Below are 25,407 nucleotides of genomic sequence, written 5' to 3' on the forward strand. Positions count from 1 at the left end.
GGGGAGTGAATAGAACTTTGCTAAAGGCCCCCTGCAGCCTGCCACCTGACCCTCTCTGGACTCAGGCAGAAGGAATTGACGCTGTGGGAGGCCAAGGGCAGCCCTCCCCATCCAGCCACCTGGCCTGGGCTTCCTCCTTCCCTGCCTCCTTTCTTTCTTTCATTGAATTCAGCTGATATTTGGGGTGACCTAGTAGGTACCAAGCAGGCACCATGGGGGAACACAGATGCACAAGTGGTACAGAGCTATCCAGAGGCCCCAGGCCTGACTCCGGGACACTGCGGCCTCCCTGGGGAAGCAGCAGTGTCATAGAGGTGGTCTGATACAAGCAAGGAGTATCTTGAGGGAGGAAAGGGAATGAGCCTGAGGCAGTAGGGTCCCTCATCCAGACTCTGACCGCAGGATTCCTACGATAAGATTCTCAGATGCTGCTTCCCCCTGGTGGTAACCAGTTACCCTGCAACTCGGAGACCACGTGATTTCGGGGAAAAGGACCTCCCTGGAGGAGAACTGAAACTTAGGGTGGGGACTGTAGAAAGGGGCGGAGAGATCCAGGAGCTGCCTAGCCGGGAGCTGAGCTGAGGTCGGCTGAGCCCTGGGACAGACTGCACAGCAGCTCAGGTAAGATTAACCAAAAATAGGTGTCAGCCTGGGTCTAGGCGGGAAGGCCCGGCTAGATTGGAGGTGGTGGGTAGAGGCTCCTGGGGACCCCTCTGCTAGACTGAGGAATAGACAGAAGGCCTGTGAGCCGGGGAGCTGGAATTTGGCATGAGTGAAAGACTTATGGGGGGGCCGGCGTCCCAAGCCCTCTAGGCAAAGGACAGGAGGACCTGCTACCAGGTTGTTTGGGGAAGAAGACTCTGCTGCTCTACCCTGATTGTTTTCTTGCCTCCTGGTCCTGCCCACTTCCGCCCGCCCACAGCTCTGCCCCTGCCCCCAGCTCCCTGCCCCACCTACCCCTGGGACAAGCAGAGGGAGGGGAAGGTTGGGGGGCATCGAAGGATAGGTTGTGGGGGGTGGTGAGTGAAGAGGGTTGATGAGGCATCACAAGCAGCCACTGTGTCTGTAAATACTTGGGGATCCAGACAGGGCCTCTCACCAGGAGCAGGACACCAGGGGAACAATAGATTCCTGAAAAACCTTAAAATTAAGACCAATGCCTAAGGTTCCCTTCCAGATGTCACAGCTCGGGATGTTAAAAAGAAAGTATTTTTGGTCATCGCTAGTGACGGCAGAAATAATTCAGCCTCAGAAGTTTGAGATTATGTCTATAGAGGCAAAAGATGGATGAGATCTCTAGGGGCCCTTGCCGGAATCCAACCCCAAGGGCCAGGATCTCACTCTTCCCAAAGTATCAGTTCCCCTGACACTTCCTGCTGCTTTTATCCCCAGGATGGCATCGGGCAGGGCACGTTGCACCCGAAAGCTCCGGAGCTGGGTGGTGGAGCAAGTGGAGAGCGGGCAGTTCCCAGGAGTGTGCTGGGAAGATGCGGCCAAGACCATGTTCCGGATTCCCTGGAAGCACGCAGGCAAGCAGGACTTCCGGGAGGATCAGGATGCCGCCTTCTTCAAGGTGAAAGGCCCGGAAACCGGCCCCTTGGAGGAAGGGATGGAATATACACTGGCACTGTCACCCTCAAGCGGTTGCGTCCACCTGGGTTTCAGATAAAGGGGAAGTTGCAGGGTAGAACCAGCTATGTTACGTAATTGTCAGAGCCCCATGCAAGATGAAAATGCAAACCTTAGTAAGGATCTCAAGGTGGCAATAGCTGAGCATAAACCTAGCATAGGCCCTTCTGTGTGAGCGCTCAGGCCACACATCCGTGAAGCCAGCCTCAGTAAAGGATCTGCGGTCCAGAACATGCTGCCTCTTCTTTACTTCTGCTGTGTCCTAGGCCTGGGCGATATTTAAGGGAAAGTACAAGGACGGGGACTCGGAAGGCCCTGCTATCTGGAAGACTCGTCTGCGCTGTGCTCTGAACAAGAGTTCTGAGTTCCAGGAGGTTCCTGAGAATGGCCACAGGGATGGGGCTGAGCCCTACAAGGTGTACCGGCTGCTGCCACCCGGAACCCTCCCCGGTGGGTGTCCCTTTGCCCCGCCACTCCTAGTATCAGCAGCCTGGGGAGGAAGGATGGAGCCCTGCGCCTCCTGGGAAGGTGGTGGCCTCCCTCAAGGCCCCTCGGTCAGAGTTCTGCCCTGTCCTTGGGGAGCAGGTTCCCTGCCAGTCCTGCCCATCCTTTCACTGCCTCCTATCTCTCCCCTTCCCTCTGTGCCCACTTAAGGCTCTGACCTTCCTCTCCCTCTCAACGTTCCACAGCTCAGCCAGGGACCCAGAAATCACCATCAAAGCGACACCACAGTTCTATGTCCTCTGAGAGGAAGGAGGACGAGGTTACCACGAAGAACTGCATACTCAGCCCCTCCTTGCTCCAGGACCCCCTCAAAAATGTGAGAGCTGGTGGGGGAACCAGGTGGGTCTGAGGGCAGAACAGTAACTGGGGGAGAGGTGGGCCAACGATAGAAACTGTATCTGTAGGAGCTGGTGGAGACCAGTGGGGGAGCAGCCTATTCAGACTCCGGGAGCAGCAGCAGCGGCAACAGCCCTGAGCCTCAGGAAGGTACCACGTGCCCTGCCTCTTGTGTTATCCTCCATGCCACACCCTCTGGCCCTTGGACTCCCCAGTCTGCTCTGAATGACCAGTGCCTCTGCCTCCCACCCAGGTAGGGACACAGCTGAGGCCCCTCTCCAAGGAGATCTGGTGTCCCCAGAGCTTCTGCCCCCTCCAGGTTCAGGTACTTGGTGTTTCTGACTCACCCCTGCCCCCGTCCTCCCTTGTCCTCCTGTGGCTATGCGTGTGTTACCTAATCTGTCAGGGCTTGCAGCAAACTGGGGCCACCTTACTCAGAGGCACTGGTTTCTAGGCAGTGCACCTGCCACCACTCCAAACAGCTGACTTCTCAAAAATACCCCCTACATACTGTGTTCCCTGGAAATCCACTTTGAGACATTGATTCTGTGGGTTAAGTAGAGGACCGATCTCTGGGACCCTCTTGTAAACTGTAAGGCCCTGGCCATTAAGGCCTCAGTGGGAATCTGTGTATTAGCTCCTCTCCTGAGCGATGGGAAAGTATGATGGGAAGCCCTCTGGGCTGCCGAGGGTTGGCGGTGAGGATGAGGAGGGAGGGCGCCTTCTCTATCCTTAGAAGGTGCGGCTGCCGCCCTCACCTTGCGGCCTGCTTGGTCCTCACCAGCCCTTACCTGGTTTCTCTCTCTGAGCCTCACGTTCCTCGCCAGCAAAATGAGGGTGCTGGATTTGCAGGAAGCCCCTCTTCATTTCTCCAGAGCCTCTTGCGGGCCAGTGGGCCCCTGGGGAGGGGCGCCGGTGCAGCTGGCCTTTCTTTATCCGCAGACTACTCTCTGCTGCTCACCTTCATCTACGATGGATGTGTGGTGGGTGAGGCCCAGGTGCAGAGCCTGGACTGCCGCCTCGTGGCTGAGCCCTCGAGCACCCAGTACGGCATGGAGCAGGTGATATTTCCCAAACCCGGCCCACGAGAGCCCACCCAGCGCTTGCTGAGCCAGCTCAAGAGAGGGGTCCTGGTGGCCAGCAACTCCCGAGGCCTCTTTGTGCAGCGCCTTTGCCCCATCCCCATCTCCTGGAATGCGCCCCAGGCTCCACCTGGTCCAGGCCCGCACCTGCTGCCCAGCAACGAGTGCGTGGAGCTCTTCAGAACCGCCTATTTCTGCAGAGGTGAGGCTGCTCCCACCAAGCACCTGAGCCCCTTCCCCCACCTCTGTTCCCCCTCCGTGGGCCCGGCCACCGCCCTGCGCTCCCTCCAGCACATCCCCCATCACAGCCCAGGCACGGCCCCTGCACTCGTGCAGCGCTCAGCCCTGGCAGCCCCCCTTCCCCAGCCAAGGCCGCGGAAGATGAGGACCAGGTAAGCCCAGCACCAGGGTGTCACGCCTCGTGAGCACCGCCACATGGGAACGTACAGTAATCATGGGAAGGTGCGCCTCGCGGCACCCCCACCGGACACACCTGCACAGCGACCACTCACACATTCGCGAGAGCTGCGCGCATCACGTGCCCTCGCCCACCGCTCAGCCGCCCCTCAGCTTGCCCCTCTCCCATCCACGCTTGGAATCCCACTTCCTGCCTCCATTCCACTCTCAATTGGACTTCGGGAGTGGGGGCCCGGAGTATACGGGACCCAGGGCCACAGGGTGCCCTAGTGCAGGGAGGCTGTGAGCAGGCAACAGAGGTGTGGCCCAGCTGTGTTAGCAGCCAGGGCTGCCGCCGAGAGGACTGTAAGCTCCCCCAGCTCCCCCAGGTTTCAGGTTGTGTGATGACTGGCTACCTCTAAAAGGGGGCCCCTTTCCCTATTTGTCCACAGGTGAGCAGCAGCTTAGTTCCTAGCATTTCCCCTGGCACCAGGCAATAGCCTCACCACCCCGAGGCTCCTGCTCTGGCCTTGGTCTCTGAGTGGCCCCCCTGCCACCCCTCTTTCTCCATTATGGGACCCTCCCCAATCCCTCCCTGCCTGAGACCCTCTGTCTTCTCTTTCTTCCAACTCTTGACCTTTTCTCTCAGACCTGGCCAGGTACTTCCAGGGCCTGGGCCCCGCACCCGAGTTCCAGGTGACACTGAATTTCTGGGAGGAGAGCCCTGGCCCCAACCACACCCCACAGAGTCTTATCACAGTGCAGGTGAGTCGGGATAGGGCAAGAACAGCCTGCCTGCATGGGAGTGGGGTGTTCAGGAGGAAGAGGGCCTCCCGGGGAAAGAGCCCCTGGGCGTAGTGTCCGGCCCTGCCTGCCGTGCTCACAACCCCCTCTCCCCACCTCTTCGTGCAGATGGAGCAGGCCTTTGCCCGACATTTACTGGAGAAGACTCCAGAGGATCAGGCAGCCATCCTGTCCCTGGTGCAGAGCGTGGAGGACCCGGCCTCCTTCTCCTCTCTCTGTTCCTCCTATCTGCTTTGAGAGAGCCTCTTCCTCCACACTCTTGACCTGCCTCCCGTGGTGATCATTCTCATTGGTTGTCTGTGGTGATTTAGTCCTTGAACTCCTCATAGACCCTGGTTGGTGGGGAACTCAAGGATGACTTTTTTTTTTTTTTGATTTTGAGATATACCCTCTTTCGTCTCTGAGGAACTGAACTGGGCAAGTCCAGATGGCGTGAACTCAGGGGGCCTTTCCCTCTGCCCGCAACCCTAAAACCTAGCACTTTATATTTTCTTAGATCTTCACTAAGGATTAAAAATAAAATTTTATTGAAAAGGAATCAGCATCGGATTTGTTGAGAGAAGAAGGCAGCAGGGTCACAGAGAGATGATGGGGATGTAACCTGAGGGCAGGGCACTCGGGTTCTCTTCCTGCTGGCATCTCTGGGCCCCTTTCCTCTCCTCCAACCACAGGTTCGGGCTAGCAAGCTGTCTGGACTAGGAAGCTTTGGGTTCTGGGCCTGGCTCTCTGTACCCTCTAGGCAACCAGGATTAGGGAGAGGGTTGGGGTCAGCCAAAAAGAGGGGCACTGAGCCTATGGCCACTGTACCCACCTTCATAAGGGAAATCCGGTGTCCACAGTCCTTGGCTAGAGGCCTCCGATTCAGCCTAGGATTGGACTCTGGCCTGGAGGTCTCAACGAACAGACCTGAAACGATGAGCTAGAGGCCCTGGGGCCTGGCAGGGGAGGAAATCAGAGGGAAGAGTGGCCGAGCCTCCTGTGCCCTGGTGCCTCTTCTCCCAGTACCTGGGGCACTGCCACCCCAACTGAAGGCTGCTCCCAAACAGGTCTCCTCACTCTACCTGAGCGCCACGACAGACAACATGGCCTAGACTGCCACATCACCAGCGCTCTGTCTGCTGGGATCCCAGGGGTCCAAATCCACCAACACCACTCTCCCTTGCCCCGTGTTTATCTTGCTCCCAAACTGGTAGTTCTTCTTCACAAGGCCACCGGTCATCCTACCTCATCCTACACTCATCTCCACCAGACTAGTTCACCGCTTAACCCGACTGCCACAGCCTCCAGCTTCCCGCTTCCCGTACATGACACCAAATTGGCGGAGAGGTAGCCTCCCAGACCAGCTCCTTCCTGTCATGTCACTTTTATAAGCTTTGAGTGGCTCACTGACATAATCAAATCTGGATGTCTAGATTCTTGAGGAACTTCTTGCTGTCTCACCTGACAAACTTCACTGCTTTTGAGCCTTTCTGCCTCCTTGGACCTTCCTTGTCTTCAGTCTCTCTCATCGTCATCCTGAGAAGCCAGGAGCCCCAACAGGCATCTGCATAGGCAGTGAGGAAATTGGGTACTGAGTGTGCAGGTGCACAGGCCCTGCTGAAATCCCTCCTGGACCTTCACTTCATTTTTCTGTTATACCCCACATCCAACCCATCAGCAAATCCTATCATTCCTTCCTTCAAAATCTATCCTGAATCTGACTCTGCTTCCCTCACCAAGACTGGTTCAAACACCATCATCTCTCACACCTCTTCTTTCTGCTTCCTTCCACATCTTTTCTGCTTCCACTCTTGTCCACCTTCAGCCCATTCTCAACACAGAAGAGATCCTCTTAACACATAAATCTTATCATGTCATTCCTCTGCTTGAAATCCTCCATTGGCTTTCAATTCACTCAGGGTAAGAGCCCAAATCCTTACAATGGCCTTCAAGGTGATATGGCCCCTCTTCTCCTTTCTAACCTCACCCCTTGCTATTCTCCTCAGTTACTTTGCTCCAGGCTCCCTGAACCCACCAGACATTTCTGCCTCAGGACCTTTGCACTTGCTGGTTCTTTTGTCTAAAACACTCTTCCTTCAGGTAAGCACATGACTTGCCCCCTCTCTTCAGAGAGGGCTTCCCTGAGCACCCAACCCAAATAGCAGCCCTCACTATTCTCTATTCTCTTATGCTGCCTCATTTTTCTTCATAACACTTATTTACCACTTCACACATTTCTATTTGTCTACTTGTTTATCATCACTCCTTCCCTATTCCATGAGAACAGGGACTTGTTTTGTTCATTGCTATATCCCCAGTGTCTAGAGTAGTGCCTGGCACATGGTAGGCATGTAATAAATACTTGTTGAATGAATGGACAGATGAATGAGCAAATTACTGTGTCCTTTATCTCTTAAACTAGGTCCTAAGCACCTTAAGGGCAGGTGACCCCACTTTATCATATTTGTGCCCCAGTGTGAACACTTACGAACACTGACAATATATGTACAGTGATCGAAACAATTTGTAAGTATCATGTAGAAACCAATTTAGCCGAGCACCATGGAATAGGGATTGGGAACACTGGAATTCAAAAGAGCAGAGTTCCCAACCAGGCTGCCACTAAGGAGCTGTGTGGTCTGGAACAAACCGTCCATATGGGCCTCTGTTTTCTCATCTGTAAAGGCAAGTCTTGGATTAGATTTTGAAATCCCGTTCAGCCTTGATATTCTGTGGTTGTAAATTTAGGGCAATTGCTAATTCCTCTGACAAACATTTGCTGAGCTAAGTTTCAGGCACTAATGGAAAAAACATGAACCTCTCAAGAGGTCCCGGATTGAAGGAACAAAATAAAATAGGGTCAGCTTGGCTGCAATAAGAGCTGAGTCTTTTTTTTTTTTTTAATTAAACTATAGTTGACTTACAATATTGTGTTACTTTCAAATGTATAGCAAAGTGGTTCAGTTATATATTTTTCCAGATTCTTTACATCATAGGTTATTACAAGATATTGAATATAGTTCCTTGTGCTATACAGTAGGTCCTTGTTGGTTATCTATTTTATATATAGTGGTTTGTATCTGTTAATCCCAAACTCCTAATTTATCCCTCCCTCCCCTTTCCACTTTGGTAACCGTAAGTTTTTTTCCTATGTTTGTGAGTCTGTCCCTGTTTTGTAAATAAGTTCATTTGTATTCTTTTTTAGATTCTACATATAAGTGATATCATATAATATTTGTCTTTCTCGGTCTGACTTCACTTAGTATGATAATCTCTAGGTCCATCCATGTTGCTGCAAAAGGATTATTTTGTTCTTTTTTATGGCTGAGTAGTGTTCTATTGTATATATGTACCACATCTTCTTTAGCCATTCATCTGTTGATGGACACTTAGGTTGCTTCCACATCTTGCCTGTTGCAAATAATGCTGTTATGAACATTGGGGTGCACATGTCTTTTCAAATTAGAGTTTTCGTCTTTTCCGGATATATGCCCAGGAGCAGGATTGCTGGATCATAGGTAGCTCTATTTTTAGTTTGTTTTTTTTTTTAATAAATTTATTTATTTATTTATTTTTGGCCACGTTGGGTCTTCCTTGCTGTGTGTGGGCTTTCTCTAGTTGTGGCAAGTGGGGGCTACTCTTCGTTGTGGTGCGTGGGCTTCTCATTGCGGTGGCTTCTCTTGTTGCGGAGCACGGGCTCTAGGTGCACGGGCTTCAGTAGTTGTGGCACCCAGGCTCAGTAGTTGTGGCTCACGGGCTCTAGAGCGCAAGCTCAGTAGTTGTGGCGCACAACTTAGTTGTTCTGCGGCGTGTGGCTTAGTTGTTCTGCAGGGCTTGGTTGTTCTGTGGCATGTGGGATCTTCCTGGACCAGGGATCAAACCTGTGCCCCCTGCATTGGCAGGCGGATTCTTAACCACTGAGCCAGCAGGGAAGTCCCTATTTTTAGTTTTTTAAGGAACCGCCATACTTTTTTCCATTATGGCTATGCCAATTTACATTCCCACCAACAGTGTAGGAGGGTTCCCTTTTCTCTACACCTTCTCCAGCATTTATTGTTTGTAGACTTTTTAATGATGGCCATTCTGATCGAAGTGAGGTGATACCTTATTGTATTAATAGTTTGGGGAGACTTCCCTGGTGGTCCAGTGGGTAGGACTCCGTGCTCCCAATGCAGGGAGCCCGGGTTTGATCCCTGGTCAGGGAACTAGATCCCGCATGCATGCCCCAACTAAGAGTCCGCATGCCACAACTAAGAAGTCTGCATGCCTCAACTAAGAAGTCTGCATGCTGCAACTAAGAGATTCTGCATGCAGCCAAAGTAAATATTTTAAAATAAAGTAAAATAAATAGTTTTGACTTGCATTTCTCTAATAATTAGAGATGTTGAGCATCTTTTCATGTGCCTGTTAGCCATCAGTATGTCTTCTTTGGAGAAATGACTATTTAGGTCTGCTGCCCATTTTTTGATTGGGTTTTTTGTTTTTTTTGATATTGAGTTGTATGTGCCGTTTGTATATTTTGGAAATTAAGCCTGTGTCGGTCGCATCGTTTGCAAATATTTTCTCCCATTCAGTAGGTTTTTTCCTTTTGTTTATGGTTTCCTTTGCTGTGCAAAAGCTTCTAAGTTTGATTAGGTCCCATTTGTTAATTTTTGGCTTTATTTCTTTTGCCTTGGGAGACTGATCTAAGAAAATATCGCTGCAGTCTATGTCTGAGAATGTTTTGCCTACGTTCTGTTCCAGGAGTTTTATGGTGTCATGTCTTATTTAAGTCTTTAAGCCATTTTGAATTTATTTTTGTGTATGGTGTGAAGAGCTGAGTCTTAATAAAGAGGCAGAAGCATGCCCTGGAGTCAAGACTGGGAAGGATATTCTAGGCCAAAGAAATGGCTGTGCAAAGGCAGGAGGCATGGGGAATGGGATATTTGTAACTACAACCATACAACTTATATTACACAAAGAATTTTTGAGACAAAACAGCTTTTGTACGCTGAGAAGTATGCCCTGCATCCAGCAAAACTAAAGTCTCAGCCAGGAAAACATTCACAACTGGAAAACAGCCAAGTGAGGAATGCTACAACCTAGACTGTTCAAATTTAGGAAATGACCCGGCCAGTGCCCTCGCTGCTTCCTGTGAGGTCTTTCTTCCCCAACGACCTGGGGCGGCTCCAAGGCCACCTCACACCCGTTTCTACCTCCCTAGCTCACCACAGGCCCTAGGCTGGGAACAAAGGCGGACCAACCAATTGCTACTCGGTGGGATTTGGGGAAAAGGGCAAGGTCTAACCGCAGGTCAGGCGCCCCAAACAGGGCGTGGCGGTTGCCCTTGGCATGACGCAACCTCCCCGGTAGTTGAAGCACCCTTGTTACCAGGCTCGCCGCAGGTGAGGCTGGGGTCTGCTCCCCGCTCATTGGTCCAAAGAGAAGCACCTCTGAGGAACCCCTGTTGCCCAGGCGAGGACGAGAGCCCATTGGTCGGGACACCTCACAATGCCCCCCCCCCGCCTCCCCCCGCCCCCCGCGCGTGTGCAGGGTTCTTCCCATTGGTTCGCTGCCTGCCTCGGGAGCCCCCTGTGGCCTCCAACCAGGCAGCCTACTTGGCACCCTGCAGCGAGTGCCCCCAAGCTGACCCTGTTCCCCATTGGCTGCTCTGGGGGCCGCCGCCATCTAATGAGGAGGGAGGTGCAGAGCACGAGCTCCCTGCGGCGGGATCTAGCCTTGCAGCAGCGGGACCGGGCAGGGGCCGGAGCTGTGCAAAGGCCGAGAGACCGGCTTCTCTGCGGAGGACACCCGTTCTCTCTCCGGACCTGGTCTGGGTCGCAGCTCGGGCTTCCCGTCGCGGAGCTGTGCATCTCCAATCTGGAACCCAACCCGCGAGGCTCCAGTAAGTACGAAGCACCCACGCAGCGTGCGAACCGGCTCAGGGCGGACGGAGAGGGTGTCCCTGCTCCTGTGTATCCAGTGTGCGTCTCCATTTACTTATCCCCTTAATCGTTTATCCACCCATCATTTATCGGTTCGTTTATTTGGCATTCTGGGTGCACTCGCTGCGCCGCTTGTCCACATCCTTCTCTCCGACGGTGTTGGAAAATCCTGTGCCCTAAAGAATTCGGACTGAGATCCGAACGGAAGAGTGGGGTAGACGAGGGTGCAACCCCAGAGGGACCATGTTCTACTATCCCAGCGTGCTTCAGCGCCACACGGGCTGCTTCGCCACCATCTGGTAAGGGAGGGCTGAGCCAGGGTGGGCGCACCGGGAGGGGCGCCCAGGGATCCCAGCCTGAGGGCTTCTCCTCCATCCTCACTCCTCGTCCTTCTTCCAGGCTGGCAGCAACGCGCGGCACCCGGTTGGTGAAGCGCGAATACCTGAAGGTGAACGTGGTGAAGACCTGGTAAGGCCCAGAAAAGGCAAGAGTGGCCTGGGGCCATCGTGGGTTAGGGGATGGATTAACGCTGGGCTGTGGGGCTGGTCTTTGGCGCAGCGGTGATCAGGGCGCGTCGTTCCCCCAGCGAGGAAATCCTCAATTACGTGCTGGTACGTGTGCAGCCCCCGCTGCCAGGTCTGCCGCGGCCCCGCTTCTCCCTTTACCTCTCAGCCCAGCTCCAGATCGGCGTCATTCGGGTCTACTCTCAACAATGCCAGTACCTTGTAGGTAAGGCTAGAAGGCTCTGAGGTGGGGCAGAGCTGAGTGGTCCTCCCATGGGCTGGCGCCATATCTTGCCCTCCCTGCCCGCAGAGGACATCCAGCACATCCTGGAGCGCCTGCACCGGGCCCAGCTGCAGATCCGCATTGATATGGTGGAGACTGAGCTGTGAGTGTGTCCCTGGGACTGGGACCACCCAGTCTTTGGAAGGGAAACTCCCTGCTTGGCCTCAGTCCTTGACAGCCCCCATTCTCCCTCAGACCCAGCCTGCTACTGCCTAATCACCTGGCCAGGATGGAGACTCTGGAAGCTGCTCCAGACCCCTTTTTTGGGATGATGTCTGTGGAACCCAGACTGCCCAGTCCCTTGAATATCCCTCAGGTAGGTCTCATTCCCCCTGGACACCTCAGACTGATGAGTTGCCAGTCTGACATTAGGGTGGGGGTGGGATGGGAGCCTGCTACAGCTCTGCCCCACAGAAGTCACTGCAGTGCAATTGCCATGGTGGACCCATCCAGACAAGCCTGCTGCACTTACCTATTCAGGACCAACCTAGAGGCAGCTCTTGTCTCCACACCATTCCAAGAGCCAAGCCCCCAATCCACGCCCTCAGTGTCCCTCGGCACTGGGTTTCCCATGTCCTTGTCCATCCATTCCTAACACCCCTACAGCTTAGACAGTGTTACTTCCTTCCTTCAAAGACACCTCCAGTGGCTCCCCACTGCCAACAGAATACTAGCATTTAAGGTTCTCCATACCCTGGTCCAGAGGTAGCCATCCCTAGACCTCTCTCAGCACATCCCCTGGGCATCTTTGGCTCCCAAACACCAGCCTGGCCCCTATGCCCCAAAGATGCCACATTTACTTCTTTGCTTTTGCTGTTTCCCTAGGCCATAATGGTCACCCCTTGTTCTCTTACAGACCTCGCTCAATTGCTACTCTTTTCCATCAAGCCTTTACACCACTCCCGGCCAGAACCAAACGTTGTTCTAGAACTCAGCACATCACTAGGGCTTTGTTTATCCTTTGTGTTGACTCTTTTTTTTAAAATTAATTTATTTTGTTTTTCACAACAAACAACTTTTATTGAAGTGTAGTTGATTTACGGTGTTGTGCTACTTTCGGGTGTACAGCATCCTTTGGCTGGCTCTTGCTGGGGTCGTATACAAACTCGTCTCCCCACTAGACCATATAGTCCTTAAGATCAAGAATCTTTTCTGTTCCCTCTGTCCCCAACACTTGACATAAGGATGCAGTACTTCTTTCACAGACAAATTAACACAGTCTAGATGATTGGGTGGGGGAAGGAATGGGAGGAAAGGAAACCGGATGGTGAGTGGGTTCACCGCATGCTGCTGTCAGTGCCACAGAATTAGGCATAAAGGGCTATCACTGTCCATTGTCTGAATAAGGTTGTGAAAGTGGGGAAGCAGGGCGCTGAAGCTGAACCCTATCTTTTGTCCCCAACCCCTCCCCAAAGATTCGACACCTCCTAGAGGCTGTGATCCCAGAGAGAGTTCTTGAAGAGATCCCTCCTGAAGTTCCTATAGAGCCAGGTGAGCAGAGAGAGCCTTCTTTTTGGTGAGAGGCAGAGGAACGTCCAAGAGCTGAAGAAATCACTGTCTTTGAGCTTCTTTCAGGAGCGAGGCCCTGTGAGGGGCACTGTATGTGTATAATGTCGTCACTGCTCACAAGACTCCTATGAGATCAGAATTATCCCCAGTTTACAGATGAGGAAAGTGAAGCCCATAGTGGTTAAGCGATGTGTCCTGGGTCAGCTTGCCAGTGACTAGCCGGGGCCTGACTAGAACTCAGGTGGACTTGACTCCAGAGTCCATGCTTTTGCTTTACCACATGGGTGGGGGGACTTGGAAAGAAACAGGGGCTGGTGTGACTTCCCTCCCCTCCAGAAAGGATTCTGATCACTGCACCGTCTCCCGAGGCCATCACGCTCCTGGAGGCGGAGCCCATACGTATGCTAAAGATTGAGGTGAGCTGACCCCCTGCACACGGAGCCTGAGGCCCGAGTCCTGCTTCTGATGGCCCAGCCCCCCTGCATCTGCTTCCTTCTGCCTCCAGAGTCCTGCCTTCTCCACCTCCATTTCCCCACCACTGCCCCCAGCGCCGTAGCACCCACGGGCTTCCTCGGTCTGGCCCAGCCCTGTGGCATGTCTCTCAGACAGAAATGGAATTGAGTCCCCTCGCCTTGGTTCTCCTTCTCCTGACAGGGTGAACGGGAACTCCCAGAGGTCAGCCGCCGGGAATTGGAGCTGCTGATCGCAGAGGAGGAGGAAGCCATCTTGTTAGAGGAACGTCGGCTAGGCAGGTCCATCCGGCCGCGTAGGGCCCGCCCAGTGCTGGATGGTCAGGCCCCCGGCACGGGCAGTCTGGGCTGGGCAGTGTTCCCATCTCTTCTGTGTTCTGAGCCCTGACCTTCTCTTCGCAGAGTACAAAGAGGAGCTCCTGGCCCCAGAGAGGGAGATCGCAGTCCCCCCGCCCTCACCTCTAGCTCTTGCAGAGTAAGGGCAGGAACCCCTGGGCCAGGTAGGGGTCATTGCTGGGAGGGTATCTTCATTCTCTTGCCCATTTCCCCTCAGGGTGGAGGAGGCTGCAGAGCTACTTCCGGCTGAGGTCCTGGCCCCTGAAGAGCTGAAGCCACCAGGCTGGGAGCCCGAGGCCCTACTTCCTGGTGAGTACCTGCCATGCCAGGGTCCTTCCCGGGGGTCCCTGCACAGCTGCTGCAGACAGTGGCCCCGTATTCTAACTTGCTGAAGGGAGGACTCTCTAGCATCTCGCCTGGGTGGCTCTGAGGGCAAAGGGTGTGGGGCAGAGTTGGGACCTCGAGTGTTTTTGCAGAGATAACCCCCCCGCCGGAGCTGCGTCTGCCAGCCCCACCCAGCCCAGAGGTGAGTAATGCTCCTCCAAGCCGCCTCCTTTTCGCCCTCCTCTGCCAGAACTGCTCACCCATTTTCAGTTTCCCCAAGCCGAAGGCCACTGCTAGCTTCCACAGGCCTTTGAGCAAGTTAGTAAAAGGTGCCCCTGTCCACACCCCATTTTTCCGGATGGGCACCTCATACAGGGTGGGAGCTGCACCCGCTCCCAGAGGCCCCACCCAAGCCCTCTCCCGGGGCACCGCTAGGGACGGCAGGCTGGGACCTGTCTGCAGTCCACGAGGACCACAGGGAAAGGAGTAACGGGTAGCCTTGCTCCCACCTCCCCTCCCCCCTCAGCGGAGGAGGCCCCCAGTCCCCCCACCTGCTCGCCGCCGCCGTCGCCGCCGGTTATTATTCTGGGACCGGGAGACCCAGATTCCCCGGAAGGAATTCCAGGAACAAATGCAAACCAGAGCCCACTGCCGGGAGTGTGTGAGTACAGCCCAGGCTCTGGAGGGATGGAGGGAGGCAGGTGCACGTCGGGCCTCCTAAACTCCTGGGGGGGCCTTGAGAACAGTCCCCAAAGTGCACATGTTGGGGGTTTGCCCACATACCACTTCATTACCCCGCCTAGCACATCCAAGGGCATCAGTTGAAAGTCCTTTTAGCAACGAGCAGAGCAGGCAGGAGCATGAGCCTGAAAGAGCTAGAAGACCAGAGACCCTGGAACAAGGCACTGCAGGTGGATAAGGGGCAGTGGCTCCTTCCTAACCGGGCTTCCGGCCTTTCCCACCACACAGCCAATGGTGCAGCCTCCTGAGAGGATGATCACGAGCCCCGCAGAGCTGTTCCGAACCCCGACTCACTGTGAGGAATGGTGGGAGCTGGTGTGTGGGATCCTCTGAACCCCTATCCCTCACTCTTGGTGTTCCTCACGCCTCAAACCCTCTCCCTGCTGCCCCGTCCTCAGCTGGCCGGCTACCCCAAGAACTGCTGGCTTTCTGGACCCACTGTGCCCAGCCACTCCCACTAGCACTCCGGAGAAGGCCGCCCCCGGAGCTTGAGGAGGAGGAAGCTGAGAGGGAGGCGGCAGCTGAGGAGGAAAGGAGAAGGGCTGAAATTCCGAGCGCTATCGAGGTAACGGCACCCTCACTCCTTCCTGCTTTGCCTGAGCTCCAACAGGCTGCTTTTTTCTGCCCACGTGAGCCATGGGCACCAGGTCCCAGCCAGGCTGGTTCAGGGCTAGGCCTGCTTCATCCCTGCCCCCGGTGCTTCTGTGATGCTTGGGGTCTTAGTTCTCTTTCTCTCATCTCCAGGTCCTGAGGGAGGCCCTGGAGCCCAGTGGGCCCCTCGTGCTGCCTTCAGGTAAGTACCTGGAGAAGGGACGGTGGAGACCACCACCCTGACCACTGTGCCAGGAACCTGGTGCCCCCATTGCTGACAGTTCTTGTCAGCTCACTTAACATAGGGAAGCACAGACTGAGACTCTTCATCCCCTCCCCCCACCCCCTGGGTGCTTTTAACAAGTCACTGCCAGCTCTGGCACCCAGGTGGACCAGGTGGCCCCAAAATCCCAACCGCTCAGATGCAAACAAACCCACTCAGGACATTCTCCTCTCCCTGACAGAGATCTCCCTAGAAGCGGCTGAGGAGGAGAAGCCCCGCATCAGTCTCGTCCCCCTGGAAGAACGGTGGTAAGCAGCAGCCCCAGCTAGGGTGGGTGTGCCCCTCGTCACTGTCACAGCTGCCACCTTTCCTGCTCCACCCAACTCCCGTGTTCTCCTAGGCCCTGGCCTGAGGCGGAGCTGCCAGAAGCCCCTGCGTTGCCCGTGGTGCCTGAGCTCCCTGAGGTGCCTGTGGAGCTGCCTGTGGAGCTGCCCCCAGAGCCTGAGCCGCTCTCGCTGGAGGCTGTGCACAGGTACCAGGAAGGGCGTGCCTCCATGGGTGCCTGCGCTGCAGCCTCAGCTCACAGTTCTTGACCCCCACAGGGCAGTGGCACGGGAGCTGCAGGCCAACAGGGAGCCTGACTTCAGCAGCCTGGTGCCACCTCTCAGTCCCCGCAGGGTGGCTGCCCGGGTCTTCTACCTGCTCCTGGGTGAGCAAGGAACGTGTGTGCCTGTGTGGGGGGCGGGGAGTGGACACACAGGCCAGAGACTGCTGTAGGGACCCTCTCCTCTGACCAGCCCTCTCCTCCCCTCTTGACCAGTGCTTGCTGCACAGCAGATCCTTTGTGTGAAACAAGAGGAGCCATATGGGCGCCTCCTGATCCAGCCAGGGCCCCGATTCCACTGCGGTTAGAGCCAATTTACAAAGCTGCCAGGGAACCGGCTACGTTAAACAATGTCCTGCCTCACTTCTGAACACGGATCTCTATCCTTCCTGCTCCCAGAGCTACTGTTCAAGCAGAAAATAAACTGCCTTTATTACAGAATGGTGTCACGACTCCGTTTGTATTGTCCCACAGCACGACAGACCCAGCCCTAGGGGACACCCCCGTAAGGCAGCAGGTAGGGCTGAGACTCCAAGTGGGTATGAGGCCCAGGCCCAGGCCCAGAATCTTTGGTAAGGCGTGAGCTGGAACTGGGCTGAGAGCTGGTCTCGGGCGTGGGCAGGCTCTGTTCTCTCTGGCCCAGCGGCAGCCCGCAGTCTAGGTGAGGCCCAGGATGGCCTGGAGCTCCTGGGCCTTGTTGCCAGGCAGGGAGCCCAGTGCTGAATGGAAGCTGTCAGCGTGCTGTCTGGCCAAGAACGTGAGGAGCAGCAGCAGCGACGCCTTGGTGTCTGGGTGGAGAGTGAAGGGGGAGGAGTCTGGGGAGGGCTGGCCCCCCATCCCTAGCTGCCCCAGGCCCCCTGAGCCCTGCTGCTCCCCGCCTCCCCCCAGCCCTGCCCACAGCTGCCACCCTCACCTGGTGGGACCTTGTTCTCGGCCAGGATGAGGCTGCAAATGCGCAGGAGCTCTGGAGCCACATCTACAACCTGTGGGGAAAGCAGGGCTGACTCAGGGGCAGAAGCACCCCTGGGCCCCAGCACTGGGGTGGCTGGTAGGAGCCCCGGAGAGGCAGTCTCCCACCTGGGCTGTTTGAGCGATGCTGAATAACACACACGCCAAACAACTGTGAACCATGAGAAGAACCCTGAAACAGGGTGGTAGTAATGTTTTTTGTTTTTTGTTTTTTTTTTGGAGAGCATGAGACTGTGGCCAAAGGTATTTGAAATCACGGCCTCAAGACCAAAAGACGCCCAGACACTCAGGAGCTCCACCCACACAGTAGTCTGCGAAGATGCAAGACAAAGGTGATGGACACAAGAGCACTGGGACATGAGTCCCAAAGCTAGCCACTTGATGCAGACAAATCTCATTCAGAAAGCAGAGCTGCTCTGACTGGAAAGGATGGTGGGGTGGCCCAAAGGACCCAGGCTCCATGGAGCACAGTCTGAAAGAGCCTGGTCTAGGAAATCAGCCTAGGAAAGCTGTGACTTCTGACTCAGACCAGAGGGTGGAAATGAAACCTCCCTGAGGAAAAATGCTACGTGGTGAGAGGAAGCCCCTCCTCTCCCATTAAACGCCTTGGCTGCCAATCCTTGCACACCAACAAGAAAGCCGAGAAGAGCAGCTTAAACTGATGCCAACCCTGCCTGTCAATGAGACTGGAGCATCAAGCCCCCTCTAAGGGCCCCAGCATTGGGGTTACCTGGTCAGGGCTGCTCTGGTACAGGAAGCTGAAGAGGTGCCCTAAGGTGACCCACTCCTCCAAATCCTCCTTCAGTGGCAGGGCGTGCAGCAGGGCAGCCAGCACCTGGACACGAAGAAGACTCTGGCCTCCAGCCCTGCACCCTCCTCAGCTCCCTGGCCCTGCCTGATGCCCCCACCCCTCACCTGGGGCTCCGGTTTCCTCGTGGGACTGGCCATCAGCAGGCGGGCAAGTGCCCCACAGATGTTGTCATGGACACGATCATGGCGCTCCCTCGCCAGAAGGGGCAGCAGGAGCCCCAGCAGCTTGGGGAAGTGTCTGGTCCACAGTCAAGGAACAGGCACACGGGGAGACTGCTCCCATCCCGAACCCCAAGGACACCCTCCCAACCCCATCTGGGCCCCCTCCTGCAAGCCGAGGATACTCCTGGGCAGGGCGACCCCCGTGCTCGGCCAGCACGCCCAGCCCAAAGACGGCATTGCTCCGCACCTCGGGGTCCGCCTCCCGGGCGGTGCTCAACAGCACGGGGAGCAGCCGGGACACAAACTGGGCCGAGGCGGCACCCAGGCCCTGAATGGACTCCGCCAGCGTCCCCACCGCAAAGGACTTCTCTGCCACTGTGCAGCCCTGTTTCTGGTGGGGGGAGGAGTGCGAGTCAGCCTGGGACTGGGACAAAGTGGGGAACTGGGCACAGGGGGCACAGGCCCAATGGGGCTCGAAGCCAGAGGACAGAGCACTCACCGTCTTGCAGAGCAATAATGGCAGGAAGCCGGCAAAGAAGGGGGCAAAGGCATCTCCCCCAGCCGCAGCGGCCAGGGCAGGGATGGCCTCACCAGCATGCTCCAGCAACATGGCGTCGTATTCAGCCTGCAGGGCCAGGTCAGAGGCTGGACACCAGGGCCAGCTCTGAGACTGGGGACACCTCCCACCGTACTCCTCCACGGCTGCAGGTGGTCTCCCTGAGGGCTGCCCTTGGTTGACAGGACTGGCCCCTTCCAGGCTGGGTTTGTTTGCAGCCCAGCTTTCCCTCCTGGTCGTCCTACTCCCACTATCAATCCAAGCCTACCCCAAATCCCCACCTCCAGGAAGCCTTCCTTGAACACCCACTGCCTTAATGGGAGTGGGGTTGGTTGTTCCGAGCCACTACCAATCTTTTAGCAAGCCCCGTACCCCCAAGCCAAGCCAAGCACACTGTCCACCCCGCCCCGTGGAGACCAACTGGGCTGCCTGGTCCCAGTTTGCACCCGTAGCTCTTACCTGGTCCTCATCCTCCTCCTGGTCGGTGTCCTGACAAGCTGTCTGCAGGAAGAGGGCGCTCAGCTCAGTCTGGGCTCTCCTGCCCCTTCTCCTTTCCATGGGTGGAAGGAGGGGGAAGCTGGACTGGTAGCCTCTGGCTAGCCCCACCCAAGGCTGGGCCACCTCCTCACCCTGCAGCCCGCCGGCCCCTCACCTTCCTCTGCAGCACAGCCTTGAGTGCGTGGCAGAGCTCAGCAAGCCGCCCGGGGGGCTGCAACGCCACGCTCCCAGAGCCGCGCAACACTGCAGTCAGGGCCGCCAGCACGGCCATCACCACCTGGCGCTCCCGCTCCCCGTTCACTGCCCGCACGTAGGATGGCACCACCCGGGCCAGGGCGGCCTGCAGAGCTGGGGACACGATTGGCTGAAGCCTTGGTCAGCCCCTGCCCCCTCCCCACCCACCCCCTGCTTCCAGAGGCCCCAGCCTGGACCCGGCCTCGCCTTCTCACCAGCAGTGTTGGGTTCCGAGGGGCAGCTTTGACAGGCTTTGTGCAGCGCACAGCAAAACTGACCCAGGGCCTCATGGGCTGCCTTCCGCACGTTCAGGTGAGGACACTGCAGCACGAGGAGGGGCAGGACGTGTGTGCTGCATGCAGGGCCGGCACAGCTCCTAGCCCCCAGACCTCACCCGCCCCGCCCCCTGCCCCACTCACCTCCAGCAGTGTGAACACTTCTTCAAAGACAGTCTCCATGTAGGGAAGGAAGGCCACACTGTGGACAGACACACCACCATGGGGAAGGGGCTCCCAGGAGAGGTTCCCAGTGCCGAGGAGAGGCCAATGCTCACCTGGCATTCACAGAGATCTCCCCCAGCGCAGCACAGGCGTCTTCCTTCTCATCGAAGAAGGCGTTTTCCACGCTGTACCTAGAGTAAGGTGGGGAGGCAGCAGCAATCAGGCGCCAGTAGAAGCAGAGCTGGCCCTGGGCCCTTGTCCAAGCCAGGATCCCCCAGACCAGAATGGCACCCTCCGCACCCTGAGATCTCTGAGTCATCCTCCTCTTCCTCGTCCTCCTCCGCGAGCTCCTCCTCTTCCTCCCCACCGCGCTCGTCGTCAAACAGAAGGAAGGTGCTGCTTCCATTGTACTGAGGCTGGAATGGGGAGGCACAGCAGGGACTTTGGCTCAGCTGGGCCCAGGAGAGAGATCCCATCCCAGCCCTGGCCGTCCCCAACTGGCCCAGCCCACCCTGTGTGCTCACCACAATGCCCTCGGTGGAACGCAGTGACAACAGCATGAGTGTGGTGATTTGTGGCAGGTGGGGAGCGAGGCTCTCACCCATCAGCCCCGATAAGGCTGCAAACAGGCTGTACCTGGCGGAGACAGGCGGAAGCTTTATAGTCCTACCTGCTGTAGCCAGACAAGATGGGGGAACCCGGGGAACCCATGGTCCAGAACCGGAGGACTGGGGTCTGGGTGGGGGCGGGGTGAGGGCTCACTCACGTGCAGCGCCGCAAGTCAGGGTCGTCTACCTGGTCACACAGGCCCAGCCCCAGCTGGCAGCATTCCTCAGCCAGGGGCCTCATGGGCTCCCCTACTGCTCGCACCAGCACCCCAAGTGTCTCTGCAGAGGCAAGGGCTCGGTTAGCACCAGGATGAGGCACTAGGCCAGAGGTGTGCAGGGCCAAGGCCTGAGGGACCAGAGATAGCTGGGCGGGGGAGAAATTCAGAAATCCCTTCTACTCCTGGGTACGGTGCGAGCGCAGGAAGACACCTGTGCTGCCCCGGGGCGATCTCGAGAACGACAGGTGAGCATCGGCCCTTCCCCAGCACTGGGAAGCCCGCCTAGGAGTCCCTCGCTCACCCAGGCTCTGGATCCGCACAGGCTGAAGGTCCTCATGGCCTGTCAACAGGAATTCCCGCAGGTGCTCCACGATGGTGGGGAAGTAGGGCAGCATGGAGGCCTGGGCAGCCGTGGCTGCAGCATGGAAGGACAGAATCAGAGCTGGAGAGTGAGCAGGGACCACCTGCCGCAGGCACCCGGAGTGAACCCATGCTCCCGCCTCCTGCCTCTGACTCACCAATGGCCGCCAGGGCGCTCACAGCCAGCTCCTTGGCCCGGGAGCTGCCGGGGTTCCTCAGAGGCTGCAACACACACTCCATGAGCTCCGTGAGGTAGTGCTGCACTTCAGGCCCTGTGGGAAAGGGCACCCCTCTACCAACCAACCCAGGTCTCCCACCTGCCTCCAGGCCGACCCTCCTTGTGGCCCTGCCACATCCCTCTCCCCACCACGGGCAGTGGTTCGTGGAGCTGCACCTCCTGCCCCCTTCAGCCAAAGTGACAGCCCCATCCCCTCCCTCATACCCCCAAAGGGCATTGCCACCTAGGTTCTCCACGAAGTTCTCCAGAGCATAGCAGGCCTTGGCTAGGTGACGTGTGCACCCAGGAGGCACGGACTTTAGGTAGGCGAGGAGCAGTGGCATCACCTCCCCGGAATAGCTGCGAATGTGGGGCTGGGGGAAGGAGAAAGGCGGCCTGAGTCAGCTCAACTGCAAGGCACGCACCTAAGTACTGATGGCAGCAGGGATGCCTGAGGGATGGGGCTGAGGGGAAGCTGGTCTCTGGGACAGGTGGGGACTCTGAAACAGTGGCTGCCCACACCGGCCTTGCTGACCTGTAGGTTCTCTGAGAACTGGCCCAGGGCAAAGAGCGCAGCATTGCGCACAACCTGTGACGGATCCTCCAGGCTCCTGCACACGATCTGTAGCAGTGGGGACAGCAGTCTGGATGGGGCAGGACAAGAGGATGGAGTCTGAGGGGCAGGACCTGAGATCCCTGGGCTGAGCCATTCTGCTGTTTCCCCTGGGAAAACCAAGGCTTTCTGTCACCAGATGGTGAGCACCACCCGCTGACCCTGACAGCTGGGGTATCTTCCAAACCAGGACACTTGAGTGTGGGAGCAGACACTAGTGATGACTAGGCTCAAAGGACAAGCGGAGACCAGCACTGCCGTGGGCAGTGTGGTCCTCCTCCCATGGCCCACCCTCACTCCGAGGCAGGGGAACAAATACCTCTGCCTGATGTGGTCCCCGGCTCCATCCGAGAGCACCGCCAGCACCAGGAGGCCAGCCTTGCGCTGGTATGGGCTCTGGCTCCGCAAAGCCTCTTCCAGCATGGGCATCTAGGGGAGCAGATGGCACTCTCCTGAAACCCCAGCACGAGCCTGCCCGTTCCTGCCCGTTCCTGCAACAGGCCTTCCACACCTACCAGGGCCCAGACATTCTCAGGCTCGGGAAGCTAGGCAAACCCGGGGGTAGGAGCACTGGAAGGACAAAGCCACACTTACCAGCAGGGGACAGAGCTTCTCAGGGGGCAAATGGAGTGCCAGCATGTCCACGACCTGGAAAAGGACAGGGAGACTTTGATGGACTCCATCTCTGCCCCCCAACCTCCCCCAACGACCTAACACCCCTGCCCCCAGCCCCTGTCCCACATCCCACCTGAACGGCAAAGTGCTTGGGCGTCTCCCCCACCAGCCCAACATCCAGCTCTTCCTCCTCTGAATCCTGGTCCTCAGGATCCAGCTGACCCAGGGGGGGCTCGGCAGCCATGATGGGGAAAAGGGTGTGCAGCAAGAGTGGCAGGAGGCGATTCTTCAGTAAGGCCTTAAAAGGGAGAATGGAACGGTGTCCCTGAGAATCTGTTCCCAAGATGGACTCACATTAGAAATTCCAGCCTTCCAGGCCACAGGGGGTCCAGCAGGAGATTCCCAATCTCCCAGCCAAGAGCTGGGCTGAGTCCAGACCCAGCCTGGAACATCTTAGCCATGGTACTTTACATATCCCCAGATGGACAGAAAGCTCCAAGAGTGAGATGGAGAAGAAGATGGAAGTGGGGCGATGTGTGTCAGAAGGCACTCACCTTGCTCTTGACTTTGACCAAGAAAGTGAGGCAGCAGAGAATACGCACACGTATTGCATCACCCAGGGCCACGTTACTAGCCACCTGTCCAGAGACCAACTCGAATCAGAAACCGGCAAGGAAACTCCCAGCAGAACAAGCAGCAGGGACAGTGCCGACCCCAGGCTCACCTCCAGGCAGAATGTGAGGACCTCTGAAAGGTGGGAGGTGATGATGGGCAACTCTGACTCCAGCAATTCATCCAGGGCCTCCAAGGCCTCACAGGCCTTTGCCTGCCAGACAGAGAAGTCACGGGGTTACTATGCTCTTCTTCAGTGGACCAGGCTGAATGCTCCTGCACCCTCCTTCCAACAGAGCTCCTACCCAAATGTCCTCACCTCGTCTACAGGGATCAGAATCTGCATGGCCACGATGAGCTTGGGCACCAACATCCGCACGAGAGGCTGGAGGACACAAGATGAGCTAAATCACAGAGAGCACGATGCAGCCTAATCTCCAGCCCCAGAAGCTGGCAGCTTCCTCGAAGCCTGCACATAGGAGGAGCCCAGGCAAAGCCACCCACAGGATCCCCTCTCAACTGTTAGGCAGGACAAAAAGCAGAGAAAGAATCTTAAGTAGCTCTGCATCCCGCAAGGGTGAGGACACGAAAGCCCGAGGGTAGGAAGCCAGGAAAGTGAGGGCCCACATCTCACCACATCATCAGTGCCAAGGTAAGGGGCCATGGTGGTCAGAGTGCGCAGGGAATAGAAGAGGAGCCCAGGAGAGCCCACATCACCAAGGGTCTCATTCAGAAGCCGAAGAAGCTCCCGGTGGTGGGGTCTGAAGGCCTCAGGCCGGGAGGTCACCACCACACTTAGCAGCAAAAGCCCCATCTGCCCAGGAAGAGAGGTTGAGAGGGAAAAGCTTACATGGTCTATCCAGCCTCTGGGTCCCTTCCTCCCACCAACCATGTGGTAGTACCTCTCTCTCAGGGACGTGGGGGCTGTGGATACTGTGCTGAAGAAGCTGCATGAGCTGAGGCCAGGCCTCCAGGCCTTCTTTTCGAAAAACGGTAGCTGAGAGCTGGGCCAGGCTAAGACTCACAGAATGCCTGCAAACAGGAGAGATTCCCCAACCCCAATCACCCTCCAGTACCCTTCCCTGTATGCGATGGCCCTGCCTCCATGGGGTGGCCAGGAGAGAAACCTCCAGGTGTGCGAACAGGGCCTCTGCCAAGTTGGGACACAGAAGACGTCTCAGAGGGACACTAGCAGCACAGTGGGTGTGCAGTGTGGTGAGGGTGACCTCACTCATGCTGAATTTCAGTTCTGTCTTCCAACTCGGCTTTGGCAGACCATCACAGCCCACGCTCAAGAATTTTCATCTTTAATACAGCTTGAGAGTCGTTCCTCCACCCTTGGTCTAGAACCTAAGTCCCTGCCCCCCAAGAGCCAGCCTGGAGCTGAAAAAGAAGGCAGAAACCCTGAGAAGCTCTCAGCCTAGAGTCAGTTAGGGCCCTGAGAGGAGGCAGGTAGGCACTTACTCTGTCTCTCTCTGGAGGACCGTCAGGATCAGAGACTTGATGCTGGAACACAGGTGGCAAGTATTTGGTACCCAAGAACCGCCTCACCCCTGGCCCCGCCCCACCCCTGGCCCCGCCCACCTCTCCTGTTGCTCGGCCGCCAGCCGTCGCCAGCCGGTGCTCAGTCGTCTGCGGGTCAGTACGGCCGCGAACTGGCGGATCTGGGACGAGGAAGCAGGCACGTGAGGGTCCGGGCAGGAAGGTGCTGAGAGAGTTGCCATGGGCAGGAGCTGGGGCTTGACATGTGGCGTACTATGGGAAACTCAGCAGGAAGGGGCAGGAACCTTACCTGAGGGTCGCCCGCCGAGGCCAGCAGTTCGCAGAGCGCGGGCAGGGAGGCGGGGTCCCTAAGAGCGATCTGGAGCTGCTCGGTGGCCTGGGGAGAGCCGGGGGTCAGAGTCGGGCCGTTACCGCAACGCCCCCGCTCGCCCTGGCCCGGTCCCGCCGGCCCCATACCCGGCGGATGCGCTCGGTGTCCGGCAGCAGCAGCTCCCGGAGGATCTGTTCCAGGCCGGCGGGCTCCATGACAGCAGGGGAGCCGCCGCTGCTGGGCCGGAGTTGGGGGAGGGACAGCACGTGGAGGCTCCGAAACCCGCTTCCGGCGGAAAGGGCGTTGCTCCGCGCCCCTCCCGTCACCAGGGTGATTCAATTCGCTTCGCGCAGAGCTCGGGCTCCGCCACTTCCGTTGGGCGGAGCGCCGGCTGATCCGCGGAAACAGGGCCCTGGTAATGAAGGTTCCGCTAGCCGACAGTTC

The 25,407-nt window shown here is 57.0% G+C and overlaps 3 protein-coding genes across 5 annotated transcripts; 2 read left to right on the top strand and 1 right to left on the bottom strand.

Moving 5' to 3' along the window:
* Positions 1–35: 35 nt before the first annotated feature.
* IRF9 (interferon regulatory factor 9) lies at positions 36–5,289 on the top strand. 2 transcript variants are annotated; one of them, XM_061180687.1, is made up of 9 exons: positions 36–621; positions 1,393–1,573; positions 1,896–2,079; positions 2,319–2,449; positions 2,538–2,619; positions 2,723–2,794; positions 3,412–3,753; positions 4,597–4,712; positions 4,860–5,289. In XM_061180687.1, exons 2-9 carry the CDS (start codon positions 1,394–1,396, stop codon positions 4,986–4,988), a joined length of 1,236 nt encoding a protein of 411 aa, XP_061036670.1. In that variant the 5' UTR covers positions 36–621; position 1,393; the 3' UTR covers positions 4,989–5,289. The 2 variants fall into 2 exon arrangements, with proteins under 2 accessions (XP_061036670.1, XP_061036671.1); XM_061180688.1 differs by lacking the exon at positions 2,723–2,794.
* A 5,181-nt stretch (positions 5,290–10,470) lies between these two features.
* On the top strand, positions 10,471–16,663 carry REC8 (REC8 meiotic recombination protein). Its single transcript, XM_061180696.1, has 19 exons — positions 10,471–10,953; positions 11,054–11,122; positions 11,241–11,383; positions 11,468–11,543; positions 11,636–11,756; positions 12,856–12,931; positions 13,286–13,365; positions 13,604–13,697; positions 13,822–13,894; positions 13,973–14,064; positions 14,232–14,281; positions 14,606–14,740; positions 15,049–15,115; positions 15,219–15,385; positions 15,565–15,613; positions 15,876–15,942; positions 16,035–16,166; positions 16,237–16,343; positions 16,455–16,663. Exons 1-19 carry the CDS (start codon positions 10,898–10,900, stop codon positions 16,544–16,546), a joined length of 1,746 nt encoding a protein of 581 aa, XP_061036679.1. The 5' UTR covers positions 10,471–10,897; the 3' UTR covers positions 16,547–16,663.
* A 16-nt stretch (positions 16,664–16,679) lies between these two features.
* Positions 16,680–25,307, bottom strand: IPO4 (importin 4). 2 transcript variants are annotated; one of them, XM_061180689.1, is made up of 30 exons: positions 25,110–25,299; positions 24,943–25,029; positions 24,735–24,814; positions 24,615–24,656; positions 24,053–24,182; positions 23,785–23,964; positions 23,470–23,535; positions 23,263–23,364; positions 23,093–23,176; positions 22,672–22,836; positions 22,518–22,571; positions 22,243–22,352; positions 21,846–21,954; positions 21,555–21,684; positions 21,252–21,365; positions 21,035–21,148; positions 20,674–20,794; positions 20,432–20,543; positions 20,208–20,323; positions 20,021–20,098; positions 19,887–19,944; positions 19,683–19,788; positions 19,388–19,581; positions 19,195–19,236; positions 18,679–18,804; positions 18,362–18,570; positions 18,123–18,255; positions 17,938–18,042; positions 17,152–17,221; positions 16,680–17,026 (listed from the first exon to the last, which is right to left on the bottom strand). In XM_061180689.1, the coding sequence occupies exons 1-30, from the start codon at positions 25,176–25,178 to the stop codon at positions 16,896–16,898; spliced, it is 3,237 nt and encodes a 1,078-aa protein (XP_061036672.1). In that variant the 5' UTR covers positions 25,179–25,299; the 3' UTR covers positions 16,680–16,895. The 2 variants fall into 2 exon arrangements, with proteins under 2 accessions (XP_061036672.1, XP_061036673.1); XM_061180690.1 differs by lacking the exons at positions 16,680–17,026; positions 17,152–17,221; positions 17,938–18,042; positions 18,123–18,255 and having other exon boundaries at positions 18,368–18,570; positions 18,679–18,824; positions 25,110–25,307.
* Positions 25,308–25,407: the final 100 nt, after the last annotated feature.

This window comes from Eubalaena glacialis, chromosome 2, assembly GCF_028564815.1.
Source record: "Eubalaena glacialis isolate mEubGla1 chromosome 2, mEubGla1.1.hap2.+ XY, whole genome shotgun sequence".
Lineage (NCBI taxonomy): Eukaryota > Metazoa > Chordata > Mammalia > Artiodactyla > Balaenidae > Eubalaena > Eubalaena glacialis.

Coding starts and splice junctions, on each gene's coding strand:
- REC8 (XM_061180696.1), top strand. CDS start 10,898: ATGTTCTACTATCCCAGCGTGCTTCAGCGCCACACGGGCTGCTTCGCC. Junction 15,116..15,218: donor GTTCCGAACCCCGACTCACT/GTGAGGAATGGT, acceptor CCCCGTCCTCAG/CTGGCCGGCTACCCCAAGAA. Junction 15,614..15,875: donor GCCCCTCGTGCTGCCTTCAG/GTAAGTACCTGG, acceptor TCTCCCTGACAG/AGATCTCCCTAGAAGCGGCT.
- IPO4 (XM_061180689.1), bottom strand. CDS start 25,178: ATGGAGCCCGCCGGCCTGGAACAGATCCTCCGGGAGCTGCTGCTGCCG. Junction 23,536..23,784: donor ACCTTGGCACTGATGATGTG/GTGAGATGTGGG, acceptor TGTGTCCTCCAG/CCTCTCGTGCGGATGTTGGT. Junction 20,544..20,673: donor CCTGACTTGCGGCGCTGCAC/GTGAGTGAGCCC, acceptor TGTCTCCGCCAG/GTACAGCCTGTTTGCAGCCT.
- IRF9 (XM_061180687.1), top strand. CDS start 1,394: ATGGCATCGGGCAGGGCACGTTGCACCCGAAAGCTCCGGAGCTGGGTG. Junction 1,574..1,895: donor AGGATGCCGCCTTCTTCAAG/GTGAAAGGCCCG, acceptor GCTGTGTCCTAG/GCCTGGGCGATATTTAAGGG. Junction 3,754..4,596: donor AACCGCCTATTTCTGCAGAG/GTGAGGCTGCTC, acceptor CTTTTCTCTCAG/ACCTGGCCAGGTACTTCCAG.